Source organism: Saccoglossus kowalevskii, chromosome 1 (genome assembly GCF_978046115.1).
Source record: "Saccoglossus kowalevskii chromosome 1, keSacKowa6.1, whole genome shotgun sequence".
In the NCBI taxonomy this organism is placed as follows: Eukaryota; Metazoa; Hemichordata; class Enteropneusta; family Harrimaniidae; genus Saccoglossus; species Saccoglossus kowalevskii.
Window position 1 is genome coordinate 7569621 of NC_140641.1, and position 25283 is coordinate 7594903.

Sequence of the window (25283 nt, forward strand, 5' to 3'; positions counted from 1 at the left end):
GATCCCATGCCCGGACTACATACATGCAAAACACACGTACGTCGCCTGGTGCGTGAGCGTTGTCGCCTGCCATCTTGATACAAAGTTCCAAAACAAGTGCGTTCATTTCTAACTATGATTGGATGGTTGTGGTGGAGTCGGCCTGGTAAAATTTTATATCCAATTTTCAAAATTAAGCCACGATCAGTGACCTAAGCTCGACCTATACGTACTTTAAAAGTATTCTCACAAAAAATATTTTCGAATAAAAACAAGCCACATGCCCTGTAAAAAATTGAATAGCACTTGACATGCAGAAATAATTTATTGGGCTTCAGAAAAAAAAACGTGTCCAGTGGTGCCCAGTCGATGAACAATTTGAAACTCATGATACACAGGGAAGTCATTCGATACTGAATATCATCGACCCCAATCTGGTTTACCTTATTTCCCAACCTGCAAAACTGATTTGTATCTCAGCCCAGTTTTTTTTTCTTTTTTTGAACTGAGGTCAAATCCCGGCCGTTTGTCAAAATATACCGATGTTTTTTAGTGAATAATTGTGAAGCCTGTCACAGCACAGTGAATCGACGCCGGAGATTGGATGGTACGACGACCCTTAAATTAGCGTCAAATATGCTTTGTTACAACATCATTGATTGGCTGAGAGTCACCTGATCGGAGCACGACCTGGGTCACAGAACCATATTTGTCCGTATTATCAACGGGATTTTGCGAGAGAACCACACCCACACTTTCAACCATTTTTGGCGCGGAATTAGCCAACAAATGTTGAAAACTCGTGAATTTTATAAATTCGAATAAAATAAAGCTAGCGATTCGTAAGACTGGTTAATAATATATCCCCCGATGCTCTTCGATTTTTTTATTTCAAGTTGAGAAATGGATACTTGTAGTTGAAGTTCCATCGATTTCAAGGCGACTATTTAACCGCGACAACTCTACGCTCTGTTGTAGTTTCGCGAGGTAAAACAAAAATACAATAAATAGTACTTGTTTAATTATTTGGTTGTACAGCCCGCAAATTACGGGACATGATCCCCATGAATTGCGATAAATAAATGCTGATTGTGTTGAATGACGGACGTCGGGACCGTTTGGAGAAACAAATTACGGTCGGTAGACATTTCAAACAAATGAAATTATTAATGAAAGACGAGATTTTTCTAGGTATTTACGATCATACGGTCATACCAAATATATACAAAATTGACAAATACACAAAGAGGTGTAATAGTAGGTCATTTTTATTTTAGCCTTAGAAATATTTTCTTTCACTCAGTGCACGTCCATGCGTGGGAATTCTATTTAGCTTCATGGTCCTTCGGCTTGTCTTCTGCTTGGGGGGAAACAACAATAATTATACAAATCGTAAACTCAACACAATCAGGAAAAGAAACCCAGACAACCATGTTGTACTTCAGTTGAATACATTTTGTAGCAGTGCGTCACGTCGGAATATTGTCTAAAATAAAATATTCAATCCCAGCCAAAGGATCAGATTGCGTGCATATAATTATAGATAGTTAAAACAAAAAGTATTTGAACTTTTGACGGTTGTTCAACATCTATACACGGTTACTAAACTTCTTTGTTTGAATGAAGCGATGCTGATGCCACATTGTCGCCATAATGAGGCCACAATGAAGCGAAGCGATAATCGCCTAACTTTTTAATGTCGCGACATTGAAGCGATGCTGAAGCCATAACAATGCCATAATGATGCGATGCTGAAGCGAAGGTGAACTGCGAGAACTGTACTGTAGGTGATCACGGACGGACGGACGGACGCACACAGGGCAAAACATAAGTCCCCGTTTTCGGACTACGTCCGAACGGGGACTAATAAACTCTGGTGGACCTCATTAACATGATTTATTCACACACCCACACACTTGACAAAATTACAAAAATAACGATGATGCAACAAGTTCCCATCGTCGGCATGCCTCATGATGGTTATCGTAATGGACTTGAGGTCGGCAAAATGTTTTTTCTTTGACGACAGAAAAATAATCCACATGACCGTAATGCCATAGTTGTGATGAAGGATGGAAAAAAAGTAGCAAGTTTATGACGTGATGTCTAAAAAGTGCTAGCTCCCGTTATGGATTCACAGTCAGCAAAATACTACGTTTTGAAACCAAGGCTAAGTGCTTCAAACCACTCGCCAAGGTATGGATTATTGCAATATTGGATTCATCGTGAATGAAGAGAACGTAGAACGTGTGCACCACATGCTGCGTGGTTCATCTTACGTGGTTAAGTTCCAATGAGTTTTTACGTAAAAACACAAACAAAGCGGCCCTTTTCAGGGCCACCACACACTCCAAAAAGAGAACTCCCGTAACAAACACACTATTTAAATAAATCGAACGCGTTCGTTTTTGACAAATAAAACTTCATTGTTGACCCCATTCTTGGCTAAAAATCACCCTGGGCGTTTAACCGGGCATGTCCCCAACATGTAACTTTTGTGAAAACAGGGGTGGGCCCTTGCTCAGGGAGGGGCGCGTGCCCGGGGTAATACGGTATGTATGTCTCCTCGGTGCGTCACGATCTTGAATTGACCCTTGACAATAATTGTAATATTTCGGTAAATTTTTCATCAAAAGACATGTACATGATTCTAATTTAAATTCAGACTACATTCTTTGTTTAAATTACCTTTTACTGCTGATGAAAAAATATATTTTCAAGAACAAGAATGTAAAGCCATCTTTTGAAAATTTATGTAATTACTTAGCATACCAAAAAAAAATAGATATGTACAAAATAAGGATATACAATGTAAAATCAAAGTCTTTCAGATTATATTGGAGTTTATTAGATCAGCTATTGTGAACATATGTATTTTTTTTCCCATTATTTTATATGTGTGTGTCTTGTATTTTTTATTATTTTGTGAAATAACAATCAATAAATAAATAAAAAAAAAAAAAAAAAATTATAAGTTATAAGTTTTCAGACTTCGTCCGAACAGGGACAATTTAGGGGGAACAATTTGACTGAAAATGAACTAGAACAATGAGGTCATCATAATTAGCATAATTAGTTTGATTCTAAAATTCTCACCAATCACAGAATTGTGCTTTTTTTTGGTTCTCAAAAATGTCATCCATTTTAGATTTTTCTTTTTGGGTCTATGGTTCAACTCTAATTTAGAAGTTTTGCTCTTCCAGCAATGATTGATGCACATTGTATGTCACCCTCAGTTTTTGTAACCACTGATTTTTACTCATCAAGATTTTAACTGTGAACAAAATGGCTACCAGTCAGCCATTTTGAATTAGATCTAAAAATTAAAATGATGTAATGTATGTATCGATTTTGAATAGAATTTATCCATACACAAACAACTGAGATCTGGTTTCGAATTGACAAAAATGCTTTATGTGGATGAATTGTTAGCGCTGAAAGAACCACCAATCAGATCAACAAATGAATGTGCAACTATATTCCAAGATATACGACATCTGTGTGAAGTTAGAATGTGATTGGTCCAGGTATTACAAATGTATGTATGGAAGTCTTTCAATCCATAACTCTCTGTTATCAAACAGCTTTCCAAAAGGGTCTAAAATCAATGTAGCTACTTAGATTCTACACTAAGGAAAATAAAACTGGCATAATTCCTTTCTATTTGCAACAAATGGTTATTTTTGTACTGAAGTAAAGAGGTCGCTTATATGAAGTATTTTCTAGTTTGAATTAATGACTTGACCTCATACTCATGGGGTCAACTTTAAATAAAGAAGTGACTTTATTACATAGTTTTTAGTACACAGCCACCACACAATCATAGAGAATTTAAAGTCTCTAGAAACCATTACATTTCAGATTTGGGAATGTTTTCAGAAAAAATTAATAACACAAAACATTAAAATGTATAGAACTGTAACTACCTTCTCCTCTACCTCCTGATGCTTGACATTTTCTTTCACATATCCAGGCTTATCTACAGACAAAAGTATAATAATTATGCTGTAAACAGAGTATTTTATAAGTAGTGAATGTTTACCATATTTTACACAAGGATCCATAGTGACATGATCATAATGACTTAATTTTACTATCTGCATGACTGTGATTATTCCATGATTAGAACTTATTTTTTTCAAATTTCCATTTCAAAGTGCTCATGAACCTACATCGACCTATCTTACGTTGGACTAAGAGAAAAAAAGATGTAAAAGAATTTAAACCCCCTTGAAGACATTGGACAGAAAGAAATGGTCTAAAAGTCAGTACCATTTGTGCAATATTCAGTGGCCGCTATAATTGTAATAATTTCTGATGTGATCCTTTTTATTTACGAGAAACAACTTACATGTACCCCAATATAACCAGTGAGATTACAGTAAAGATTGCGAATAAGACAATCTTGTAGATAGGAGGTCCAAATGTTTTAGGGTAAGTGAACTGAGACAAGCCGATTGGCATCAACTCTGATGAAATAGAAATTCAACAACTGCCATTACCTTTAGAAGACGTCTTTTTACTTGATTCTTGTTTTTTAACTCGAACCCTGTCCAAATAACCTGATAATGAATGGAAATATTTACAATACATTTATAATTTTATATGATATGTTTATGACGAAAACCTTTCTCACACTGTTGAATAATTCATGTAATTTAGGCGAGGGTTCTCCGAACCCGCCTATTCACATAGTTCATACCCACCATAGACTCCGGTCAGTCAAAATGACTATTTTGAACTGTAGGCATTAATCAGCGATTCTGCCGGTGACGGAGAGATAGAATCCAGGTCAGGGGAAGCCCCAGGACCTCAAGATTCTTTTACCCCTTACGTCACGAACCCACGTGACCGAGGCCACCTGGCAGCGCCACAGGTAGCCGTCCATCACTCTGGTTCCTTTCTCTCCGCCTCGAGGACTTAGACCAACGCTACGGAATAAGTGGGGAGGTTGGGGGGGACCCAGAGTCTATGGTGGGCATGAACTATGTGAATTGGCGGGTTCGGAGAACCCTCGCCTAAATTCACTACGTTCAATTACCCACCATAGACTCCGGTCAGTCAAAATGACTATTTTGAACTGTAGGCAGAGTCAGACACCGATAGGTGGCGGGTTTTTCCGAGCAAACAGAAAAAAATGGAGAATGATGAAAGACTTTTCCCCAGTCCGGGATGAAAACAAACCCAAAAACCTAATTTAAGACCCAAGAAGGGTGGTGTCTTACCTTGCCTGTGCTGTCCCCGAAGCAAGAAGCCAATGCTGCTATGGTGACAGGGTTCGGTGTGCCCGAGAAAGCTAGACCCAAGCCGAATTCGGGGGTGATAAGCTTGCAGTAGGACCGAAACAGTTCGCATGAGGGTGTAGGTCGACAATCTGCCCGCAAAAATGCCGAGACTGACTCATCGCCTATGCGCAGAGGCCCCTGCGGTCGTTCGGGCTGGGTCAGCAAACAAGGCCTGACCCGCTACGACAGGGCCTAACCTGAAGAGACCCTGCTCAATAGATTGGGTGTCTCTTAGGTAGTAGTTGATGAAGACGTTCTGCGTTCTCCAGAAGCCTGCCTTCAGAATGTGTTTGAGGGGGGCACCTGACGCTAGCGCTAGTGAGTTAGCAATCGCACGGACCTCATGTTCTTGTACTTGGTGTCTCTGCAAAGTCTGTGTTGAGGAGGATAGTGTATTATAGACCTCCAGTGCAGTCGCAGTAATCCACCTGGAGACGGAAGTCAGGGAAGCCGGCTTATCCTGTTTGCGAGGGCCGTAACACAAAAACATGTGTTTGGTTCCCCGTCTAGAAAACCTGGTACGGTTTTCGTAGCAACTGAGCGCTCGGACCGGGCAGAGAAGCAGTTCTTCCTGATTCTCCGGGCCGACAATATTTGCCAGCCGGGGGATGACGATCGGTTGAGGATCGTGTCCTGGGATTTGGTTCTTGGCGAGACACCTGATTCGTGTCTTTAGTACAACTTGATCGTCCATAAAAGCGGCACAACCGTCCGCGAAGGACAGTGCGCGCCTAGCTCTGACCGGTGCCTACCTGAGGCGAGGGCCAGTAGGAAGACTATTTTCCACGTCAAAAATTTGAGTGGTGCTGATTGGAGAGGCTCAAAGGGCGGTCTGCTTAGAGCAGACAACACAGCCGACGAGTCCCAGTTGGGCAGCTCCCTTGTATGGGGGTCTTGGCATCTGGAAAGCAGTAAATAGTCTCCTAATAATAGGACAATCGGCTAGTCTTGTTCCCGTACATTCTGAGTGGTGGGGGACAAGACCGACCTGTAGCCAACGCTCGCTGCGTAGGACAAACGCACTTCGTCAAACAGGTGAACGAACGAGCCTGCTACCTGGCCAATAGAGGGATGGTATGGATCAATCTCCCTTCTGCTACACCAATCAGTGTATGCTTGCAGCCTAGAAATGGAGGCCGCGTAAGTGGAATCCCTGTTCGCCCTGGCCAGGACGTTGGCAGCCCGCTCAGATAAGGCTTTCGTATGTGTGGGTCTACTGAGAGCCTCTATGCATGTAAGTGATACCTGCTGGGCTCGTTGGTAGTGCGATGTCTGGTTGGGACGGCAGGTCTGGTAAGTCCGGAAGCGCTTCGACTAGCATTTCCAACAGAAGTGGAAACTAGGCCTTGCTTGGCAAATTGGGTGCAACCCATGATAATATGTGGGTGTGCACCTGTCGAAGTTTTCTCTGGTGCCCGGTGAACTAGCGGGAAGGAAGGAAAGGAGTACACAACTAAGTGGGTCCACAGGACTAGCAAAGCGACCCTGGCCCAGGCTCCAGGAGTCAGCAGGAGTGTTACGTACGTCGGGAGCTTGGCGTTCCGGGGTGCGGCAAAACGGTCCAACCTTGGACCGTCCCACAGCCGAAACAGCCTGGAGGCTACCCACTGGGGTATCAGCCGCTCCGTGTTCTGGAGACAGAGCCGCACTGAAAGGGAGTCGCCAGACTGTTCCTCACCCTTGGAAGGTGGTGTGCGGTTAGCTCCACATTGTATTCCAGGCACCAAAGGAGGATTTTGCTCCGCTAGGACTGACAACGATGGGGAATGCGTCTCCCCTCCTTCTTGAAGGAGACCACCACTGCGTTTCCTGTGCGGAGCAGGACTCTGTGGTCTCGAACTACGGGTAGAAAGCGTGGTAGTGCTAAGTACACTGCTCTCAGTTCGAGCCGGTTGATATGGTAGTCCCGAAACTAATGCGGGGGCCATATCCTTGGGCTTTTTGGCAGAATAGATGCGCTCCCCAACCCTGGGGGGAGGTATCTGTTACCAGAGTCATACCTGCGGCGAGCGGGTCCGCCTATCTAGTTCCCATAGGAGAGCTCGGAGTTATAACAAGCGTTATACCGGGCGGCTGCGTAGTGCGGCCTGGGGAACGACCCTTCGAACCGAGGTCATCATTTCGATGATCCGTATTAGTTCACGGAGGGACACCGAGGGAACGCTGACTAGGCATTCGGCTAGACTGCTTAGCGCTAAGCAATAAGCTTGAAATAGCTAAGCCAAGCTTACCTCTGTGTCAAAACTCTATGCCCAGGGACACCAACTGCGTGTTGGGTCGAGGTGGGACTTGTCGATTTACTAACGAGCCCAACTGGTGAAGTAAATCTTGTGTTAGCCTGACGCGTTTGGCTATTACCCCTTGCCCGGGTTGTTGGTAACCGGAAGTCTGGGTACGGATTGAGGTGTACCGACATCTGGTGAAGCAGCAGCACTACCTGTCTCATCACTCTGGTGAACACGTAGGGCGCTGTGCCTAACCCGAACGGGGGGGACCCGAAATTCGAATACTTGGCCCAGCTGGGCGATTCGAAGGAGATGGCAACTCGCTGGGTGCATCGGTACGTGCAGGTAGGCCCCGCTTAAGTCTAGCGGGGCTAGCCAGTCAAAACGGTGGATGGAGAGAAGAACCCTGAATGGTGTCTCCATGTGGAACCGATCGAGGAGCACGCACTGATTCAGTCTGCCTAGGTCCAAAACTTGTATTTGTACAAGCCTGGCCTTAGTTCCGGCTGATGTACCCTGTGTATCGAGTCTTTCCCCAGCAAACTGCTACTTCCTGTCTGATTGCTTCCGCTGGCAGTGCCCAACAGGGGAGACACTGATGGGGGGAAATGGAGATTTCAGCGGTATCCCGTAAACAGATGTCACCACCTGGGAAGGTCCTGGGGTCGGTCACCCGCTGTCTCCAAACCGGACTACACCGGCGCAATCTGTGTACGACAGGGATATGTGGCCATGTGTTCGGCAGTTGCGAGGGGGGGGGGGTGCTCCCTTCCCCCATGAGGTGAGTTCCCCAAGGCCTGTAGTAGTCACTAAGTTGTGACCTGGCCATTCACCGAACACGTGCCTACCGCCACCCCCACCCCCAGCAGAGGTGAGTGTCAAAGATGACCCCCTGCTGCCGGGTAGACGTCCGCCCAGGGAGGGTGAGGAGCCACCAACTGGCTCTTACCTGCCTGGGGGCGCGCCACTACCCTCACCTTCCTGTGCTTGGGGTGCCCTCCGTTTGCCCATGGCAGGACCAACTGGCTAGCGGATTCGATCTGAATCCTCTGGTTCATTGCACTCCGAAGCTCCGAGACTGTACCCACCATTCCCTGAACAAAGAGGGTGGAGGATGTCCAGTCTGCGTCACTGAGGTGTGGACTTACCCCGGCTCAGCTTGTCGGCAAAAACACGTGCGTTTAAGGCCGCGTCTCGCAGCACGGTAGTGGCCCTGGCCAAGAGAGCCAGGCGACACTAGGGGGTGTCGCATGTAGATGTGCGGTGGCCCACCAGAAAAAATGACGCCTGGTCTAGGAGGCTGGTGCGTTCTGCCTCCAAGGTCTCCAGAGTGCTGGTCACGCATAATAATGTACTCAAGCAACTCTGCCCTCAGGGCCGGATGGGTCGTCTTCAATTGGCAAAGACACCCATGGAATACGGCTATCCCCCATTGCCCGGTTTGCCAAATTCGTGGTACCGGGGTCTGGGGAAGGAGTCTTGATATCCGGTTGGGGGCATTTTGGTCTCATACCACGCTATGGGGTCTGATCCCGAAACCACACCGACCGGGTAGCGTTTGGTCCAGTGGGAAGTGTTGCCTAATGTTAACCCCACCCAGGGGCCTCAAGCATTACATCCTCCGCGGCTGACCAATGCCGCCCATCAACACTGTTTGCGTGCTCTGCGCCCCACTCCGCACTCAGGCGGACAGGGAGAGACTTGCCGACGGGGTTGCTTTGGATCCCGACGCCTGAGATCCCATAAGCGTTGAAGCAACCTAAGGTGGTCGCTTTAGGATCAAGGGTGAGGGTATATACATCGTATCACTGGGATCGATGATACTCCGCCTCACCCCAAAAGCGTGGCTCACCGAGTCATACAGATGGAAGACTCTGAGGGACCGCCCAGAGTACCGGCTGTATCCGACGCAAGCGAACTGCATCTCCTTTCACTTTAAATATGTGAGAGAGAGCGTGTTCAACTGTGCGTCTCATGACAGGGTCGGTTCCCTCTGGGGACGCCCGTGGGTCGGTAAGAAAGGAGTCAAAACCCACAGCGGGGACCGGACACAAGGAAAAATTCGTTACTGTTGTACCGTTACCGCGTGACGAACCCTAGCTGGCTGAAAGTAAGGGGGGTCAACGTGTGCCCTGCCCTGCAAGCCCTGCCCCGAGATCGGAGACTTGGCTGCCAGCACCCCGTTGGCATTCAGTGCCCGAGGATCCAGAGAAGGATCAGTGCAATTAGCCTGAGCCTCGGCCACCCCCCAAAATAGTGGGAGAGCCGTGCCTGAGAACGGGGGTTCCTCGGAAGAGACGTGTTTGAGTGCAAACATGCTTTCGTGTCTCTTCCTGCTTGCCCTCCGAGGGGACACAGTGGAGACAGCTCGCTCCGACTGCGTCTGATCTACCCGGCCTGCCAGGGACGTAACTGCCCCGACAGTCCTTCGACCAAAGCCCTCAACTCAGAGGCAAACCCGGCGCCGTGCGAGGAAGGGTCCACAAAGAGACCCGCAACGGGCCCCATAGGAAGAAAGCCTCCAGGGGCACAGCCTCGCTGCAGCCGGTAAAATCGGGTAAAACACCGCCTGAAAAAACAGACTGTGAGGATGCCCTCCGATCAGCGAGGGAAACCGAGAAAAATATTGGTACCTCTGCCGTCGGGCCTCTTACTCGACGTCCCGGTACATGAAGTACCGGTAGCCAAGCGTGAGGACTTTCCACTCATGGAAAACACTGACTCACTTTAACCGATTTGTTTACTGGACGCGCGACCTTGCTGTGATGCGGTCAGTCTCAGCGATTTTGATGGCTCTGAAAGAAAATCTCAGGCCTCAGAACTCCAGTGAAAAAAACACGCTTCCACGCAAAAACCCCGAAACCCACACGTAGCTACGATAAAGTATCTCGGATGCGGGTTCTATGCTGGTAAATTCTGAATATAACCACTGCACGGTCGACTCGAAACACGAGGAGACCGGGAAAAAAACGGCAGCGAGCCCTGGTGCTGTCATTACATCTATATATTGCTAAATACATTGAAAATAAAAGACGACATGCATGAGGGAAACGAATTACAGTTGTAAAAGGTGCCGCCACGAAAACCAACTGGATGCGTAGTGGCGCCGGATTTTAATCTTTGTTGTGAAAAATACTACACACAAAGGAGAAAATGACACAAGGGTAAAAATGACAAGGAAAACTTATCCTACCAGCTACAATGTCGGATGCCGTGCAGCGGCAACAACCCAAGCTATATATCAGGATAGGAAAAAAAAGCAGGCGATCCAGCAGAGCTCACTAGATTTCATCTCCACTCAAGGCGGAGAGAAACAAGTCAATGACACGTCCCCGTTCCGTTCATATTTGAGTGACATATACATTCAAAGCAGATCATGACCGAAATGCACCTGCATATGTACAACACATTGTACTAAATCTGAACAAAATCCATCCATGCATGACTGAGATCTGGTTCCGGAATTGTGAAAATACGTGATTTTGATGCATTTTCGGCATTAAAATGGCCATCATTCAGCTATTGTTAAGCGGATCATGAAACAAATGCACATATCTATTTGTGACATGATGTACCATGTGTGTGTGAAGTTTGAACTTGATCAATCCAGACATGTCTTGGATACAGATCCAGAACTGAATTCTTTAAAATAAAATGGCCGCCAGTCGGCCATTTCGAACTTGACCCGGAAAAAAAATGACGTGCATCAAGGTCCTATTATGTTTAATGTATGTACCAAATTTGAACGAAATCCGTCCATGCATAACTGAGACCTGGGTCCGGAATGGTGAAAATGTGCGATTTCAATGCATTTTCGGCCTTAAAGCGGCCGCCATTTGGCTATCGTTAATGAGATCATGAAACAAATGCACATACATATTTGTGACATGATGTACCTTGTGTGTGTGAAGTTTGAACTCGATCAATCCAGACATGTCTCGGATACGGATCCAGAACTGAATTCTTTAAAACAAAATGGCCGCCAGTCGGCCATTTCGAACTTGATCTGGGAAAAAAAATGATGTGCATCAAGGTCCTATTATGTTTAATGTATGTACCAAATTTGAACGAAATCCGTTCATGCATAACTGAGATCCGGGTCCGGAATGGTGAAAATGTGCGATTTTGATGCATTTTCGGCCTTAAAATGGCCGCTATTCGGCTATCGTTAATCGGATCATGAAAAGAATGCATGTGCATATGTCCCATATAATGTGTGATATATGAGTGAAGTTTGAACTTAATCGGTCCATGCATGTTCGAGATACAGGTGATCACGGACGCACGCACGCATGCACGCACACAGGGCAAAACACAAGTCCCCGTTCTCGGACTACGTCCGAACGGGGACTAATTAATAGTGATGGACGGCTACCTGTGGCGCTGCCAGGCGGCCTCGGTCACGTGGGTTCGTGACGTAAGGGGTAAAAGAATCTTGAGGTCATGGGGCTTCCCCTGACCTGGATTCTATCTCTCCGTCACCGGCAGAATCGCTGATTAATGCCTACAGTTCAAAATAGTCATTTTGACTGACCAGAGTCTATGGTGGGTAATTGAACGTAGTAAATTTATAGGTCCCACAGTGTTGAATATTACATGTATTGTATAGGTCCCACAGTGTTGAATAATGCATGTAATGTATTGGTCCCACAGTGTTGAATATTACATGTAATTTTATAGGTCCCACTGTGTTGAATAATGCATGTATTGTATTGGTCCAACAGTGTTGAATATTACATGTAATGTATTGGTCCCACAGTGTTGAACATTACATGTAATTTTATAGGTCCCACAGTGTTGAACATTACATGTAATTTTATAGGTCCCACAGTGTTGAATAATGCATGTATTGTATTGGTCCCACAGTGTTGAATATTACACGTAATGTATTGGTCCCACAGTGTTGAATAATGCATGTAATGTATAGGTCCCACAGTGTTGAATATTACATGTAATGTATAGGTCCCACAGTGTTGAATAATGCATATAATGTATAGGTCCCACAGTGTTGAATAATGCATGTAATGTATAGGTCCCACAGTGTTGAATATTACATATAATGTATTGGTCCCACAGTGTTGAATAATGCATGTAATGTATAGGTCCCACAGTGTTGAATAATGCATGTAATGTATAGGTCCCACAGTGTTGAATAATGCATGTAATGTATTGGTCCCACAGTGTTGAATAATGCATGTATTGTATTGGTCCCACAGTGTTGAATATTACATGTATTGTATAGGTCCCACAGTGTTGAATAATGCATGTAATGTATTGGTCCCACAGTGTTGAATATTACATGTAATTTTATAGGTCCCACAGTGTTGAATAATGCATGTATTGTATTGGTCCCACAGTGTTGAATATTACATGTAATGTATTGGTCCCACAGTGTTGAATAATGCATGTAATGTATAGGTCCCACAGTGTTGAACATTACATGTAATGTATAGGTCCCACAGTGTTGAATAATGCATGTAATGTATTGGTCCCACAGTGTTGAATAATGCATGTATTGTATTGGTCCCACAGTGTTGAATATTACATGTATTGTATAGGTCCCACAGTGTTGAATAATGCATGTAATGTATTGGTCCCACAGTGTTGAATATTACATGTAATTTTATAGGTCCCACAGTGTTGAATAATGCATGTATTGTATTGGTCCCACAGTGTTGAATATTACATGTAATGTATTGGTCCCACAGTGTTGAATAATGCATGTAATGTATAGGTCCCACAGTGTTGAATAATGCATGTAATGTATAGGTCCCACAGTGTTGAACATTACATGTAATGTATAGGTCCCACAGTGTTGAACATTACATGTAATGTATAGGCCCCACAGTGTTGAATAATGCATGTAATGCATAGGTCCCCCAGTGTTGAATAATGCATGTAATGTATAGGTCCCACAGTGTTGAATAATGCATGTAATGTATAGGTCCCAAAGTGTTGAATATTCCATGTAATGTATAGGTCCCACAGTGTTGAATAATGCATGTAATGTATAGGTCCCACAGTGTTGAATAATGCATGTAATGTATAGGTCCCACAGTGTTGAATAATGCATGTAATGTATAGGTCCCACAGGGTTGAATATTACATGTATTGCATTGGTCCCACAGTGTTGAATATTGCATGTAATGTATAGGTCCCACAGTGTTGAATAATGCATGTAATGTATAGGTCCCACAGTGTTGAATAATGCATGTAATGTATAGGTCCCACAGTGTTGAATAATGCATATAATGTATAGGTCCCACAGTGTTGAATAATGCATGTAATGTATTGGTCCCACAGTGTTGAATAATGCATGTAATGTATAGGTCCCACAGTGTTGAATAATGCATGTATTGTATTGGTCCCACAGTGTTGAAGATTACATGTATTGCATTGGTCCCACAGTGTTGAATATTGCATGTAATGTATAGGTCCCACAGTGTTGAATAATGCATGTAATGTATAGGTCCCACAGTGTTGAATAATGCATGTAATGTATAGGTCCCACAGTGTTGAATAATGCATGTAATGTATAGGTCCCACAGTGTTGAATAATGCATGTAATGTATAGGTCCCACAGTGTTGAATATTACATGTATTGCATTGGTCCCACAGTGTTGAATATTGCATGTAATGTATTGGTCCCACAGTGTTGAATAATGCATGTAATGTATAGGTCCCACAGTGTTGAATAATGCATGTAATGTATTGGTCCCAAAGTGTTGAATATTGCATGTAATGTATAGGTCCCAAAGTGTTGAATATTCCATGTAATGTATAGGTCCCACAGTGTTGAATAATGCATGTAATGTATAGGTCCCACAGTGTTGAATAATGCATGTAATGTATAGGTCCCACAGTGTTGAATAATGCATGTAATGTATAGGTCCCACAGGGTTGAATATTACATGTATTGCATTGGTCCCACAGTGTTGAATATTGCATGTAATGTATAGGTCCCACAGTGTTGAATAATGCATGTAATGTATAGGTCCCACAGTGTTGAATAATGCATGTAATGTATAGGTCCCACAGTGTTGAATAATGCATATAATGTATAGGTCCCACAGTGTTGAATAATGCATGTAATGTATTGGTCCCACAGTGTTGAATAATGCATGTAATGTATAGGTCCCACAGTGTTGAATAATGCATGTATTGTATTGGTCCCACAGTGTTGAAGATTACATGTATTGCATTGGTCCCACAGTGTTGAATATTGCATGTAATGTATAGGTCCCACAGTGTTGAATAATGCATGTAATGTATAGGTCCCACAGTGTTGAATAATGCATGTAATGTATAGGTCCCACAGTGTTGAATAATGCATGTAATGTATAGGTCCCAAAGTGTTGAATATTGCATGTAATGTATAGGTCCCACAGTGTTGAATATTACATGTATTGCATTGGTCCCACAGTGTTGAATATTGCATGTAATGTATTGGTCCCACAGTGTTGAATAATGCATGTAATGTATAGGTCCCACAGTGTTGAATAATGCATGTAATGTATTGGTCCCAAAGTGTTGAATATTGCATGTAATTTTATAGGTCCCACTGTGTTGAATAATGCATGTAATGTATAGGTCCCACAGTGTTGAATAATGCATGTAATGTATAGGTCCCACAGTGTTGAATAATGCATGTAATGTATTGGTCCCACAGTGTTGAATAATGCATGTAATGTATAGGTCCCACAGTGTTGAATAATGCATGTATTGCATTGGTCCCACAGTGTTGAATATTGCATGTATTGTATTGGTCCCACAGTGTTGAATATTGCATGTAATGTATAGGTCCCACAGTGTTGAATAATGCATGTAATGTATTGGTCCCACAGTGTTGAATAATGCATGTAATGTATAGGTCCCACAGTGTTGAATAATGCATGTATTGTATAGGTCCCACAGTGTTGAATATTACATGTATTCCATTGGTCCCACAGTGTTGAATATTACATGTATTGCATTGGTCCCACAGTGTTGAATATTGCATGTATTGTATTGGTCCCACAGTGTTGAATATTGCATGTATTGCATTGGTCCCACAGTGTTGAATAATGCATGTAATGTATTGGTCCCACAGTGTTGAATAATGCATGTAATGTATAGGTCCCACAGTGTTGAATAATGCATGTATTGCATTGGTCCCACAGTGTTGAATATTGCATGTATTGTATTGGTCCCACAGTGTTGAATAATGCATGTATTCCATTGGTCCCACAGTGTTGAATATTACATGTATTGCATTGATTGGTCCCACAGTGTTGAATATTGCATGTATTGTATTGGTCCCACAGTGTTGAATATTGCATGTATTGCATTGGTCCCACAGTGTTGAATAATGCATGTAATGTATTGGTCCCACAGTGTTGAATAATGCATGTAATGTATAGGTCCCACAGTGTTGAATAATGCATGTATTGTATTGGTCCCACAGTGTTGAATATTACATGTATTGCATTGGTCCCACAGTGTTGAATAATGCATGTAATGTATAGGTCCCACAGTGTTGAATACCGTATTTGTCTCCAGGTAAGCGCCACCTTCAATTAGGCGCCAGTGCCACGAAAACATCGTATTTTACACCTCAATTAAGCGCCAGACAGAGTTGAAATTTTGGGACGTAATGATCGTGAATTGGGCGCCGGCGGATCGACTACAGGTTACCGGTTAGTAGCGATAGACGCGATCGCGGAAGTCTCTCACTGTTACTGTACGAATGACTTTAATGTAAAAAAAAATTGGTTTTGTTTCTAACAAATTTTGAGAAATCGGTCTATAATCTCTTGAAACATGTCTTTTTAGTCTACTGTAGACAATATCCGCGTGGTTTTTAATTTCACAGTAAGTCCATGAAAACGAAATTAAAACAATGCGAAAATGTTCTGTTTCAAATGCGCTGTTATCACAGTAAACAGTGTTAAATTATTCTTTAAATGCTCAGTTTACTTTCCAAAAATAACTAATTTCTTGATTTGAAAAAAAATCATGCCGTTTTTCCCACCAAAATCAAAGCCGAAAGATCGCAAACATCGGCAAATCACTTCCGCATTGTGTTCATACATTATTTAAATGAGCTATGGTAATTTTGATCATGTTGGCATCATCCAGCATTTTGATTGGTTAATTAACGACTTGACCTATTAGGTCAAAGAACACGTTTCAGGTAAAGTCCTAGACAGGAAGAATGGCAGACATCGTGACATCAAGCGTTTACATGCGACCATAATCATTCGCTTACGATGAAATTAAGTTGAATTTTACTTGCATTTTATTTTTTGTACGTTATTATAATTACTACTGAGTAATAATAATCGTAACCGTGGAATGCAGCATGACCGGATTTTGCTACCGTGATCATTTACTACTAAGCGATGCATTTGTGTTTGTTTTATTTTTCTGTTGATCGTACAGCAAACTAGGAATGTTTTCTAAAAGATCATAAATTTTGTATAACTTTCTAGACTGTCTGAAAACGGGTCATTTACTCAGTACCCGGTATTTAAAATACAGGCTACAGTGACTAAGCGTCAGACTGTAATGTAAAATATTGCCAATAATCTATCACCAGAATGGAGCAAGAACAATGACTTGAAACAGTTAACTGTACTAGAACTTGAAGTGCTTGAATTAAGCGCCACCACGAAATGAAAGTGTAACAAAGTGGCGCCTAATTGAAGACAAATACGGTAATGCATGTAATGCATTGGTCCCACAGTGTTGAATAATGCATGTAATGTATAGGTCCCACAGTGTTGAATAATGCATGTATTGTATTGGTCCCACAGTGTTGAATATTACATGTATTGCATTGGTCCCACAGTGTTGAATAATGCATGTAATGTACAGGTCCCACAGTGTTGAATAATGCATGTAATGTATTGGTCCCACAGTGTTGAATAATGCATGTAATGTATTGGTCCCACAGTGTTGAATAATGCATGTATTGCATTGGTCCCACAGTGTTGAATATTGCATGTAATGTATTGGTCCCACAGTGTTGAATAATGCATGTATTGTATTGGTCCCACAGTGTTGAATAATGCATGTAATGTATTGGTCCCAAAGTGTTGAATATTGCATGTAATGTATAGGTCCCACAGTGTTGAATAATGCATGTAATGTATAGGTCCCAGTGTTGAATAATGCATGTAATGTATAGGTCCCACAGTGTTGAATATTGCATGTAATGTATAGGTCCCACAGTGTTGAATAATGCATGTAATGTATAGGTCCCACAGTGTTGAATATTGCATGTAATGTATAGGTCCCACAGTGTTGAATAATGCATGTAATGTATAGGTCCCACAGTGTTGAATATTGCATGTAATGTATAGGTCCCACAGTGTTGAATAATGCATGTAATGTATTGGTCCCACAGTGTTGAATAATGCATGTAATGTATAGGTCCCACAGTGTTGAATAATGCATGTATTGCATTGGTCCCACAGTGTTGAATATTGCATGTATTGTATTTGTCCCAAAGTGTTGAATATTGCATGTAATGTATAGGTCCCACAGTGTTGAATAATGCATGTAATGTATAGGTCCCACAGTGTTGAATAATGCATGTAATGTATAGGTCCCAAAGTGTTGAATATTCCATGTAATGTATAGGTCCCACAGTGTTGAATAATGCATGTAATGTATAGGTCCCACAGTGTTGAATAATGCATGTAATGTATTGGTCCCACAGTGTTGAATAATGCATGTAATGTATAGGTCCCACAGTGTTGAATATTACATGTATTGCATTGGTCCCACAGTGTTGAATATTGCATGTATTGTATTTGTCCCACAGTGTTGAATAATGCATGTAATGTATTGGTCCCACTGTTGAATATTACATGTATTGTGTTGAATATTGCAAAGACTGGTATACTGTTTTTGTTGTTTTCTAGCAAAGTTCTTACATTCTGGAGAATCCGACTATCACATGTTTTTAATAGGGAACATGCTTGGCTTTGTCCCATGTAACAATATTAGAATTTATATCCCTATCAAATGTCAGTGAAATCACTGTTTATGTTGCTTGGACCAGACTGTGTATGTGTATGTGTTTTACTACGTTTTACACGATGTTGTGTCAAGTTTGAATTAATTGTAATAATGCATGATGGAGACGGTGTTGCAGTCAATAGTGACTGACATGTTTACTATTGGACAAAGAATCAAAATAGATTATATTATTAATTACCATTGAGCTCAAGGATTTCCAATTTGACAATGTCAATTTCATCTGCATCTTCAAAAGGTCTGTTGTACTATATAAAGATAAAACAAAAATCAAACATTTTAATAAACATCATGTATTACAGATGATAACATTTTGCACAAATGTTCATTATTAAATAATTAATTAAGATGGGATGACTTACTCCCAGCTATTAAAAGCTACTCACCATCCCTAAAACAATTTCTGGTCTTGGAATATATTACCCAAAATAAAAAATAAAGGTTGGTGCAAATCTTTAAAACTAATAGGCATGATTATGACAAATTAAACTTAAATCAAATCAAATTTCGCCACTTTCCCCACATAACAGCTTTTTTTATTGGAGGTCGTCATTTTTTTGTGATTCCACCTCTTCCTGTCCTTCATCAAAATGGTATTGCTTAGTGGTGTGTTTTGCACCCCTAGCCCTCAATTTATTTACTTGATGAATAATAAATAATGCTTGGATATTGTATTTTCGAGTATATCTTGAGTAATTGAATACTATTTTATGCATTTGAAATGACGTCATTTGGTAATAAATGTCATTTTCAGTTGGTTTAATAAATGTCACGTCACATTTGAATGACATTATGTACTTGTGGTTGCTATTGTGAACTAATCTATCACTTTTTGTCCCATTGCATTGAAAATGTATTTTTTCTATTAGAAGCGCATCTGCCAATAGATGAACATTATAAACCACTGTTCTCTGAACTACCAGAAATGAGTCATATAGCTTACACTAAATTCCTAGGACAACAACAATTATACAGTACAGTTCTCGCGAAAGCTTTGGCTTCACTTCAGCTTCACATCCGCTTCAGCATCGCATCATTATGGCATTGTTATGGCTTCAGCATCGGTTATCGCTTCGCTTCATTGTGGCCTCATTATGGTGACAATGTGGGCACCAGCATCGCTTCATCAAACAAAGAAGTACAGAACTCATTTCTCCGAACCTCTCGCCCACTCCCGCTTTTCAATCGCACGCTTTTGCGACCGCTTGTTGAATTTCTGCTTTATTTTTGACTGTGCAAAAATTCGTACTACCAACAATTTTCTGGTTTTCATAGATCACGGTTACTAGTTTAGTAACCGTGCATAGATGTCGAACAACCATCAAAAGTTCAAATACTTTTTGTTTTAACTATCTATAATTATATGCACGCTGACCCTTTGACCTAGATTTGGCTGGAATTGACTAATTTATTTTAAACAATATTCTGACGTGACGCACTGCTACAAAATGTATTTCAACAGAAGTACGACATGGTTGACTGGGTTTCTTTTCCTGACTGTGTTGAATTTGAATTTTTTTAATTCCGCCCTACCTACATCTGAGCCGATGCCTATGTAACGAGATTTCAACGAAACCCACTATCGACGATTTTAGTCAACGAATCACAGACCTCCTTCTATAGCGCACATGATGACGTCACCGGGCGGAGTCGGGTGGCAAACACTCAAATAAAATGGCGGATTATACCGACGTTAGCGACCGAGAATAACACGGCTTTACGGTAAGTTTATCATTGTCAAATGCAACGAAAGTCATTTTTATGTTAATATTGTGGCTTGAATGGTTCGACTTTAGATCGTTATTTTGCATAGTTATTCTGGGAGTGATGAATTTGTTTCCACCGTTTTGACCGAACACCAGTGTCTTTTTCCAGTCGCCTGCCCTGGAGACGGGTGATGTTTTGTTGAAGATCGGGCCAACATCGTCTACGGTATTGAAGCCGTAGCTGTAAATATTCATCAAATTGTATCAACATTTTGTACATTATACAATAACTCTTTATTAAAGTAATTGAGCTGATTTGGACTGGAATAAAATATTTTTTATTTGGAACACATCGCAATTGATCAGGAAATATTTGTTTGCTCCAATTTTCTACGTCGATGCCGTGGGCCGGTGACCGTTATACAATTTAAAATCAGTTTGCATTGTTTACTATAGCTGTTTACAGTGTTCTAATCATTACGATTTACTTATTTTTTTGCTTCCATTCTAGATAATTATGCTCAGTGATGTAAAATTGAAGCAATGACTGAATGAACGAACCTTGGCTGGCGAAGATGTATCTGGAAGTGTACACATTTGTTGGAAGTGAAAAAAATATTCAATGTAATGACAAAAATTGTAAAATGCTGAGGAATTTCTTTTGCAAATAAAAATATACTAGCAATTTTCTATTAATGGTTTATTCAAGTGGGCAAAATATAATGTACAGAAAGATTGCCCGTAGAGTATCGCTACACTGAAAAGTAAGCAACCGACAGCCTGTATAAAAGGGGGGCTGTGATTGGCTGTTACTTACGCGAGATTTGAACGGGACTTACATAGGCGTCGGATCAGATGTAGGTAGGGCGGAATTAAAAAAATCACAAAATCAAAATCAAAGTAAAATAATAAAATAAAAGGTCATTAATAACAAAAGTAATAAAAAATAAAATTAAAATAAGTTTATAGCCAAAATAATTAAAGCCTGTACACTACATCAGATTTTAATCAGATTGGTGTTAGCCTGACGTGTTTGGCTAATAACCCCTTGTCCGGGTTGTGTAGTAACCAGTCGTCTAGGTACGGATTGAGGTGTACCGACATTTGGTGAAGCAGCAGCACTACCCGTTTCATCACTCTGGTGAACACGTAGGGCGCTGTGCATAACCCGAACGGTGGACACCCGAAATTCGAATACTTGGCCCAGCTAGGCGATTTGAAGGAAATGGCAACTCGCTGGGTGCATCAGTATGTGCCGGTAGGCCCCGCTTAAGTCTAGTGGGGCTAGCCAGTCGAAACGGTGGATTAGAGAAGAACCCTGAATGGAGTCTCCATGTGGAACCGATCGAGGAGCACGTACTGATTCAGAACTGGACGCCCACCACCTGTAGATTTGGTACTACGAACACATTTGGGTAGAAACCTGGACTTAGTGCTGGCTGATCTACCCTGTGTATGGCACCTTGTCCCAGCAAACTGCTACTTCCTGCCTGATTGCTTCCGCCTTGCGGGAGTCCCCAGGCAGTGCCCAATAGGGGAGACACTGACGGGGAGATGGAGATTTCAGCGGTATTCCGTAACAGGATGTCACCACCTGTTTCCAAATCAGACTACAATCTGTGTACGACAGGGATATGTGGCCATGGGTTCGGCAGTTCGGGTGCTCTCTTCTCCCATGAGGCGAGTTTCCCCCAAGGCCTGAAGTAGTCACTAAGTTGTGACGTGGCCACTCGTAGAACACATGCCTGTCTCCCCGGTCAATTAAATGTGATGATTAGTACTTGTGATACCAGTGTGAAAGTTGAAAATCGGTTAATTATGCAAATTAGGGGATTAATAGTCAAAAATATTTACCAAAAACTAATTGGGTCTCTGCATAGTCCTAGATTCACTGAACTATGATGATTACTACTCAAGATATCAGTGGAAAAGCCAAAAATTAATCACCCATCCTAAACCCTGCCCATGGGCGATGTTTCAAATAGTGGGCGATGTTTTGGTCCACACATTGCCTGACTGAACCAAACATTTTTACAAACCCCAATTTTCCCGTCCGACATCTTGCATAGAAATATGATCTAAAAATAATTCACTGTGAAGTTGAAAAGCATAAAACTCCAATGCTGTATACGAATGGTTGTTGCGTATTTATACATTTCACTTATGTTTATTACACTCGAATAAAGTCTACGCTTGAAAAGAATGCTATTTACGAGGTTTAAAATAGCCAAGCCTTCCTTATTCGAGCCTCTTGGTTGATTTGACAACGGTAGGTATCGTTAATGTTTAATCTTTGTCTGTATCGCTTACCAGACAAAAAGTTAGAGATTAGTAAACAAGAAATGGGCGAACTAAAATGTCTCCTGCGTTTCACATGCGACATGATTATTAAAAAAACACAGAGTTAAGCGGTTGTGTACATTCTATAAATCTAACCTTGTACAAATAATCTTGTATTGACGTGTTTTTTGTCCAAAAAAGACGTTCCCTTTCAGTTAGCCCCCAGTTAACTCTTCGCGTTCAAGGTATGTATTTGTGCGAGTTGAAAGATTTTTTGAACATATGACAAGTAATTATAATTTAAATATCAGTGGTCATGGTCATTGGTCATTGCCCAATGCCGCACGTAATTCAAACGCGTGGTTATTAGAGTTCAGTCGAATTGTACGTGAATAATGCGGTCAAAGTGCGCTGCCTAAGGTTTATTATATTGGAACATCGATGAATCACAAGTATTTAAAATATTTTCCCGACTTTCCGTACATACCTGCATCCTGTTTAATGATTTAAATGCACTCATGCTTAAGTTTGCTTAATTATTACAAATGCAACGCAGACCCAATACCCTGAGTCAGTGCCCTAAGAATAGTAAAAAAATAACTTGAGTTTGCGTAATTATCATGAAAGCAATACATTACAAAGTTGAAATATTCAGAGCTGGTACAATATTGTAAACAAATTTGCGTAATTAGAAAAAGCAGTGCACTAAGTAAACAATGTTGATATATTCAAAGTCAGTACAGAGTTGCATACAAGTTGCATAATTACAGTACCGTCGGATATAATAACAATTTTACAAGATCGACGTGCGGAGCATGAAAGAAAAAGATTGCTAAGATAACGCGCCAGTTCAGTGCGCGATGTTGGGTCAAACTTCTGTCAACACGCACTTGATGTCAATATCGGCGCACAGCAAGTTTCTCAAAGAAGTACTTGAAGTTCAATTGCGTACCAAAATGATGTTGCTGATCACTCAGTTGTCACAGTGCGTGCGTGTCATGTCATGTCCATGATGCACCCCGTTTTGACTTCGGCTTGCTTTTCCTTTGTAGTGCATGTTCTTGTTCACGTAAAATGCGACCTCTCACCTATGTATTAAAACACTTTGAATTTATACTTTGCATGATTATATTTGGTCAACGCGAAACATTATTTTTTCTAAACATTTTCTGAGACCATTTTTATCAACGCAGGGTTATTTTTCCAGACAAGATGGGCTTCGTAATATCTGCCATAACATTGCCCGGGCAATCTTTTGGTCCACATTTAAAAAAAAACAACATAGAATCCTCAATAAGATTGCCCAGGGCGGGGTACCAGCCGAATCCGGTAGTTATGCAAACTAGGTAATTAATATGTACAATTATTTACTCCCAAACTAATCAGGTCTCTGCATAGTCCTAGAAGATCTATGTACCAAGTTTCATTGAAATGTGATTAGTACTTGAGATATCAGTAGAAAAGCTGAAAATTAACTAATTATGCAAATTAGGTGATTTATATGCACAAATATTTACCCCAAAACAATCAATCTCTGCATAGTCCTTGAGTATCTATGTACCAAGTTTCATTGAAATGTAATTACTACTATAAATATCAAAAGCTAAAATTGAATTAATTATGCAAATTAGGTAATTAATATGTACTGATATTACCCTATTATTAGAAAAATGACTAATCATTATGAAAATTAGGTTATTAATAAGCACAGATTTTTACCTAAAACTAATTAAATCTGTACATTCGTTCAGAGCATCTATCAGTGGAACAGCTAAAAATCAACTAATTATCAGGCAAATTAGATAATTAATATGCACTGATTTGTACACAAAACTAATCAAATCCTAGCATTAGTTCAGAGCATCTATGCACCAAGTTTCATCAAAATCCTATGTATGGTTCTTGAGATATCAGTGGAACAGACTGACACACACACACACACATACAAACTGCAAAGACTCCCATTGGGTGCTTCGAACACGGGAGTCAAAAACTAAAAAACGAAATGGTTCAATCAAAAATTATTATCATAAAATAAGAACGAACGGAAAAATATTCTTATCTCTGGCGAGTGAAAGCGATGATTTTGAACTCTCGTAAACAGCGTCATCATTGGTGAAAATCGTGAGTGTAGGTCAATGTCCGAAAACAGCTACCGTCAGAAATACTTGTATATTTAGTGTAGATATATCATCCTCCACAATCATTGAATTTTATATAACATACTTCAAGGAAGAACACCACTCACGACAGCAACAGCTTCGCGAATCGCGTAAAATACCAAGATCATACAGATTTGTCATGTTGTGGCCTCGTTGACCTTAACAGAAACACTAAGCTTACCGCCAAGCTTACTGGGCGGTTTACATAGAATTCTACTGCATGTGAAACACTTAAAAATAATGATGTAGTGTACTTCAACAACCAAAATCACCAACCTTTTCAAGGATTGATTCAATAGAAGACGGCATAACGAAAGCCGTTTTAAACTATCCGCTCATGAACACATTCACTGCCAACTCGTATGTTTTGCCATGTGTTATTTCTCCCACTGAGGGCGCGCGCACAAACAACTGAGGCGCGTTTCTTTTTGTCCAATCATCATTATGGTCTTTCGGCTCGGGCCAATCAACAGCCATTATAGTTGCTAATCATAGTTACCATAAAACAATTTTGAATTCGCTAGGGGGCTTTTCGACGGGGAGCCCAATAACAGATCAAAAACAAGCGCTAGCTACAATGTTACCAGTCAGTTCCGTTCCGTTCCCACGCTTTGTTTACGTGAT

The 25283-nt window shown here is 41.4% G+C and overlaps 1 protein-coding gene and 1 long non-coding RNA gene across 2 annotated transcripts in view; one reads left to right on the plus strand and one right to left on the minus strand.

Moving 5' to 3' along the window:
- LOC146750335 (uncharacterized) overlaps window positions 1–25058 on the minus strand; it is a 49097-nt gene extending 24039 nt beyond the window's left edge. Inside the window, exons 1-4 of the mRNA XM_085496826.1 lie at window positions 24936–25058; window positions 18693–18759; window positions 4482–4541; window positions 3906–3958 (exon numbers count right to left, since the gene is read on the minus strand). Coding sequence (XP_085352952.1) covers window positions 3906–3958; window positions 4482–4541; window positions 18693–18759; window positions 24936–24968 — 213 coding nt within the window. The 5' untranslated portion in view covers window positions 24969–25058. The remainder of the gene's footprint in view (window positions 1–3905; window positions 3959–4481; window positions 4542–18692; window positions 18760–24935) is intronic.
- On the plus strand, window positions 20091–20902 carry LOC146750336 (uncharacterized). Its single transcript, XR_014929385.1, has 2 exons — window positions 20091–20233; window positions 20729–20902. It is a non-coding gene; the product is annotated as an uncharacterized LOC146750336 (long non-coding RNA).
- Window positions 25059–25283: the final 225 nt, after the last annotated feature.